This window comes from Lupinus angustifolius, unplaced genomic scaffold (assembly GCF_001865875.1).
Source record: "Lupinus angustifolius cultivar Tanjil unplaced genomic scaffold, LupAngTanjil_v1.0 Scaffold_27_15, whole genome shotgun sequence".
In the NCBI taxonomy this organism is placed as follows: domain Eukaryota; kingdom Viridiplantae; phylum Streptophyta; class Magnoliopsida; order Fabales; family Fabaceae; genus Lupinus; species Lupinus angustifolius.
In genome coordinates this window covers 20,686-25,845 of record NW_017720466.1, presented here as the reverse complement: position 1 = coordinate 25,845, position 5,160 = coordinate 20,686, and the positions used below count along the sequence as shown (strand labels likewise).

Here is a 5,160-nt window from a genome sequence, read left to right as displayed (position 1 = left end):
ATAAAAAAATAGAAAATAAACAAAAATTCACTTTTTCAATACTGAACTCTTTAGTATGGGAGAGGAGTGACTATTCTATTTGAACTAGAGGTGTTAAGTTCAAGTTCTTAAGGAACTTGTACAAAATCATCACAACATTAACATTCGGATGAAATATCAAGTGAAAAACATGTGCATGCCTTCATTTAGCTAGAGTTTCTATTTATGCAGAAAGAATACTAATATGTTCACAAGCTTGAAAAAGTGTTGGATAAACATCATTTGAAGATAGCTGTAGTAATAACAAGATACAACTTCCATTAAAAACCAGCCAGAGTGCCTTTTACTCACACTCTCAGGGTACTTAATATGAGGTAAAGAAAAAAAGAAGAGAAACTAAGCAATTAGAACTTCTCAATCAGACACACAATTAAACCACCACCAAATCTAAACTACACGACCAGTACCGATGATCAAACGGTAATGACAGTCTGAATAAGGAAACATATACATGCGTTAGGCAGGCAAAACTTGCACGGAAATTTAGGCACAACAAGAAACTGTTTAATTTATCAGTTGAGAAGTCTATCCATTTAACATACAAGAGACGATCTCAAAGATGTAGGGAGTTGCGTGCATGATGACCAACGGATCACTGATTCAGTCACCACAAAATCAACTTCCTCGTGTTCACCAAGTCCAATTGTCCGGTTTCTCTTGCTGTGGATTCCCAATACCCGGTTATGTCCATTCGTTACACCAGCTCTTTTAGTCTCTACAGGCTTATGATCATTTTCTTTAACATATTTTGCGGAGCAAAGGGTAGAATCTGGTAGTGAAAGCAACTTTCCCAAGCTTACTTCTGCAATAAGTTTCAAACAAAATCAGACCAAGGAGCTCATAAAAATAAACTGCTAAAGTGAAAAACTCTATGCATACCTCCAGCAATGGCATTTACATCTGAAATGTTGGCTGAGCGATCTAATTTACAACTCTTTTGCTCAACAACAGGACTTGGGCTGAGAAATGAAAAGCTAAGCATTGAGGGAATAGGAGAAGAAAATCCCAAACTAGTGGAATCGCCTGCACTTTGAAATGAAAAGCCACCAGAAACTAAACAAGGAGTCACTGGTTCCACGAAAGAAAAAAATGACGATCTGCATGTGAATGTAGGTGATTGAGTATCACAAGCAGGTGATCCAACACCAAAGCTGATGTCCTGGTTTCTGGACATAAAAGAGGCAGTGAACGAGCTGCGACCAACATCACATTCTTCACAACTTTGAATTCTATGTTCACTTAGTTGTTCGAGATTTGTGTGATTGTTTTCCATCCAGCAATGATCTAGAGAGGGAAAATTCAAAAGACGTTTAGAAAATATAGTTATTTGATTTTTCATTTCTTTCCTTTTTTGCTATCTACTCTACTTTTCTATGCTTAAGAGTGGTCGGGGAAGAGATGTAAAATATTAGATCGGAACTACTATCCATCTGATTAAGTTATGTGTTTGTTAAATAAAGGAATTGGCCTTCAGGTGTGCTAAACAAGCACAGGTGAGATTGAAATTGCACCATAGCAATATCTTAACATGTTTGGGTACATAATACCGAAACCAATTAAAATCTTAGGTCTGAAGATCATTAAAAACAAGAAGCATTAAACCAAAATAATTGCAAGATCACTTAAAATATGACATTATCTGCTTGCCATGTAATAGATTCATGAGGTAGAGAAATTGAAATTCCTAGGGTTGAGGACAGTAAAATAACAAAACATGGTACAAGAGAAATTATGCATGTGCACAATGCGATGTTCATATTCAAATATTGCGTGAGCGAAAACCAACATCAAACAGTTTGCAGAAAACCAAGATAATAGAAACAAACATGCTCTTTCGGGGAGCGGTGAGCAGGACCAAAGAGTTACATCCTATATTTCTTAAACAAAAGCAGTTTTGAACACATACTAATGAAGATTAATTTCATACCTAAAAATATCTCCTATTAGTTTTAATAGTTTTTGTTGCCATACTGTTATGGCATAAACATATCGCAGAAACATTCACGGTAATCTAAATTAGTTGAACTGCCAAGCTTTATGTCTAATATGCAGAATGAGCTTATTATTAATGCTCCATATTAAGTTAGTTTATGTTCAATATAGTAATAAATCTTATGTTCAATTCATTAAACTATCATTATACTGCTCGTCTAAAATGCTCTCTAACTTGAATGATGAATCCGAAATTCGAATAAAATAGCTTCATTAGATAGGTTCAGTAAATGCTCTCTAACCCTAAACGAAAAACTGCAAACTTACCTAAAACCTCCTGCGCAGTGAGCCTTTGAGAAGCTTCTGTACAGAGCATTCCCTTGATCAAATCCTTAGCTGATTCAGAAATGTGATCCCAAGGATCTGGTGGGAACCTCAGGTGAGCAGCCTTAACAGCTTCAAATATCCGTGACTTGGTCTTACCCCAAAATGGAGCCATCCCACTCAATAGAATGTAAAGAATAACACCAGCACTCCACACATCAGCAGCCTGGTTATATGCACCTGCCAGTACCTCTGGAGCTATATAGAATGGACTTCCAACTAATCCGTGCAAACTTTGTCCTGGTTATAAAATCCCGATATTTGAAGATGAGAACCACACATTTTCATAGGACCAACGGAAGTCACAGATTAATAATCTGCAAAGGAAGCAAAGAGAGCACGTACCAGGCTTGATGTAGGTTGCAAGACCAAAATCTGCCAATTTAATCGGAGATGAGGAGGCTCTTGTTGCCAAGAGAATGTTCTCCGGCTTCAAATCTCTATGTACAACTCCATTTTCATGACAATACAAAACAACTTGCATTAGGTGCCTAAAGAGAACCCTAGCTTCAGATTCATAAAATCGTCCATGCTTCTCTAATCGGTGAAACAGTTCCCCTCCAGCACAAAGCTCCATCACCAAATGGACATAATCTTCCTCTTCATAAACTGCCTTGAGGTCTACAACATTTGGGTGCCCAGATAGAGTAGCCATGATCTCAATCTCATGTTTGACACTCCTCAGATCATTCGAAGTAACCAACCTATCTTTCGCAATTGATTTACAGGCCAAAACCTCTCCTGTCAGCTTGTCGTAGCAAGCTCGGATGACACCAAACTGTCCCAAACCTAACTGCTCCCCGAGAATGTATCTATCTTTCAAATTAGAGGTATGATTTGTGTCTAATATGGTTCCCACCAAGCCTGCTACTTTATAACACTTGTATGAAGTAGACGGTTCATTGCCGCTGTTGCTCTTGGGAACAGCCATACCAATTTATATAAGTTACAATGTAGCCTAACACAAATATGGTTGAATTGAAAGTCCAGGTTCAGGAATCAGGAGATAGCAACAATACCTTTGACACAAATGTCAAACTTGCACTAAAGTCCAAAACCACCATTTCAAAGTCAGAATCTTTGAAGAATATCAACTTGGATGATATTTGACAAAGAGAAATTTGATTCAGTTAGGACCACTCTTTCTTCATTCAAAAACAGCTGATCTGAAAAACAATGTCAATAAAACTCACATCAATCACTTCATAAATATTACCTAGTTAATGCAAACAAAAAATTATTCACAACAAGTTAAATAAAATAAACTAGTAATCACTTCTAAGTTCTAACCACACCCAAACAAGTTACACTGAGCTTAAGAATCAAGCTTTTCCAGCTTCAAATTACACAAAAAGTTAAATTGTACTAACACATCCCCGCTAAACATCTAAATAAAAAAAACAATCTTTTTTTATGGGTGAGATAGATGAGACAACCAACACAACAATTCAACATGAATTACCATTGCAGAGTCTAAAACTGCAAAACCCAGAAGCCAAACCAGCTTAGAACAAGGTAAAAAATGGGAAAAAACACAAACCCATCATAATTCACCTAAAACTAAACAACCCCAGATCCAAACAGAGACCAAGAACACAAGCTCACGGGTTTCAGAGAATACTTAAGGGTTGGAAAGGACTTAATTTGAGGAAGTGATAGTGAAGGAGAAGTGGTTGAGCTCAAAACTATGGAGGGAGATTGGAGCTGTATTGTGTGTTGTTTGATTGAAGGCTTTGGCCAAAGGCCCCTCAAACAACAACAGCAACAACAGTTTTGAGTTGTGTTGTAATTTGTCGTTTTTGTTTGGTTGTCTTTATCAAATTGAAGGCTTCCTCGGACTCCAACTTAGACTTCTACTTTACTATAATAAATCATTTACTACCTTATTCCTGGTCATTGAATAACAGTATATTCTAATGTCTATCTACCATATTTATATAATTAATATATTATTAATTATTTATTTGTATTACTTTTGAAAGTGAAAGGAAACTCATACATTCTACTACTGGATATTTTCTTTTTCATAACAATATTTGTAGTATGGGATGCACTAACCTGTCCATTCCTGTGTCAGGCGAGAAATTTATTGAAAAAAGATTCTGCTTGATTCCTATCTGATTTTTATTAAAAAAAAAAATTCAATTATTACTTTTTTATTGAAATATTTTTATCGTATCACATTGAGTAACAATTTTTTATTAGTCCCCTCTATGATAAAACAATCTCAGTAGAAAAGTTTAATCAATCATACCTATGTGATATTTAAGCTTAGATTTTATGGGGATACTGCTCTTTAAACTATATAAATTTGAGTAAGATAATTTAGTTAAAGCTAGATTAAAATTCTGGTAAATTAGTCTTTCATTGTTTATATATTTCTAGAGTTGTCCGGGGTCTTTCTTGTATATATATTTAATTGTCCTAAAGTTTCAAGGTGTTATATATGTACCATTCGTAGTGAAGATTTCTTGAGTGGCTTTACATAAGTTATCTAACTCTTAATCATTTTCATCTTGTAAGGCTCAAGTTATATGCTCTTTTCGATACCTAAACTTGTTAAAGGTAAGGAACGCTTAGACCGATCACCTTGCCCTTCAATTGAGGATTTTGCAAAAAGTGTTATGTGATGTGAAGGCAACATACGAAATTCAAACTACAAGAATACAATTGTGTAAAATCTTTACTCAAAACTATATAGAGTGATAAGGTGGTTATATGATTAATGTAAAAGTTCTAAGAAATAGAATGATAAGAATATTGAGGAGTTAGAGTCTCACATACTATGAATATTAACTTAATAAC

General features: G+C 35.3%; 1 protein-coding gene across 3 annotated transcripts; it reads right to left on the bottom strand.

Moving 5' to 3' along the window:
- Window positions 1–277: 277 nt before the first annotated feature.
- Window positions 278–3,933, bottom strand: LOC109338501 (calcium-dependent protein kinase 26-like). Of its 3 annotated transcripts, none has more exons than XM_019575759.1 (6): window positions 3,910–3,933; window positions 3,375–3,521; window positions 2,701–3,271; window positions 2,299–2,595; window positions 919–1,323; window positions 278–841 (listed from the first exon to the last, which is right to left on the bottom strand). In XM_019575759.1, exons 2-6 carry the CDS (start codon window positions 3,417–3,419, stop codon window positions 573–575), a joined length of 1,587 nt encoding a protein of 528 aa, XP_019431304.1. In that variant the 5' UTR covers window positions 3,420–3,521; window positions 3,910–3,933; the 3' UTR covers window positions 278–572. The 3 variants fall into 3 exon arrangements, with proteins under 3 accessions (XP_019431304.1, XP_019431303.1, XP_019431305.1); XM_019575758.1 differs by lacking the exon at window positions 3,910–3,933 and adding an exon at window positions 3,818–3,903; XM_019575760.1 differs by having other exon boundaries at window positions 2,701–3,521.
- Between the last annotated feature and the right edge of the window lie 1,227 nt (window positions 3,934–5,160).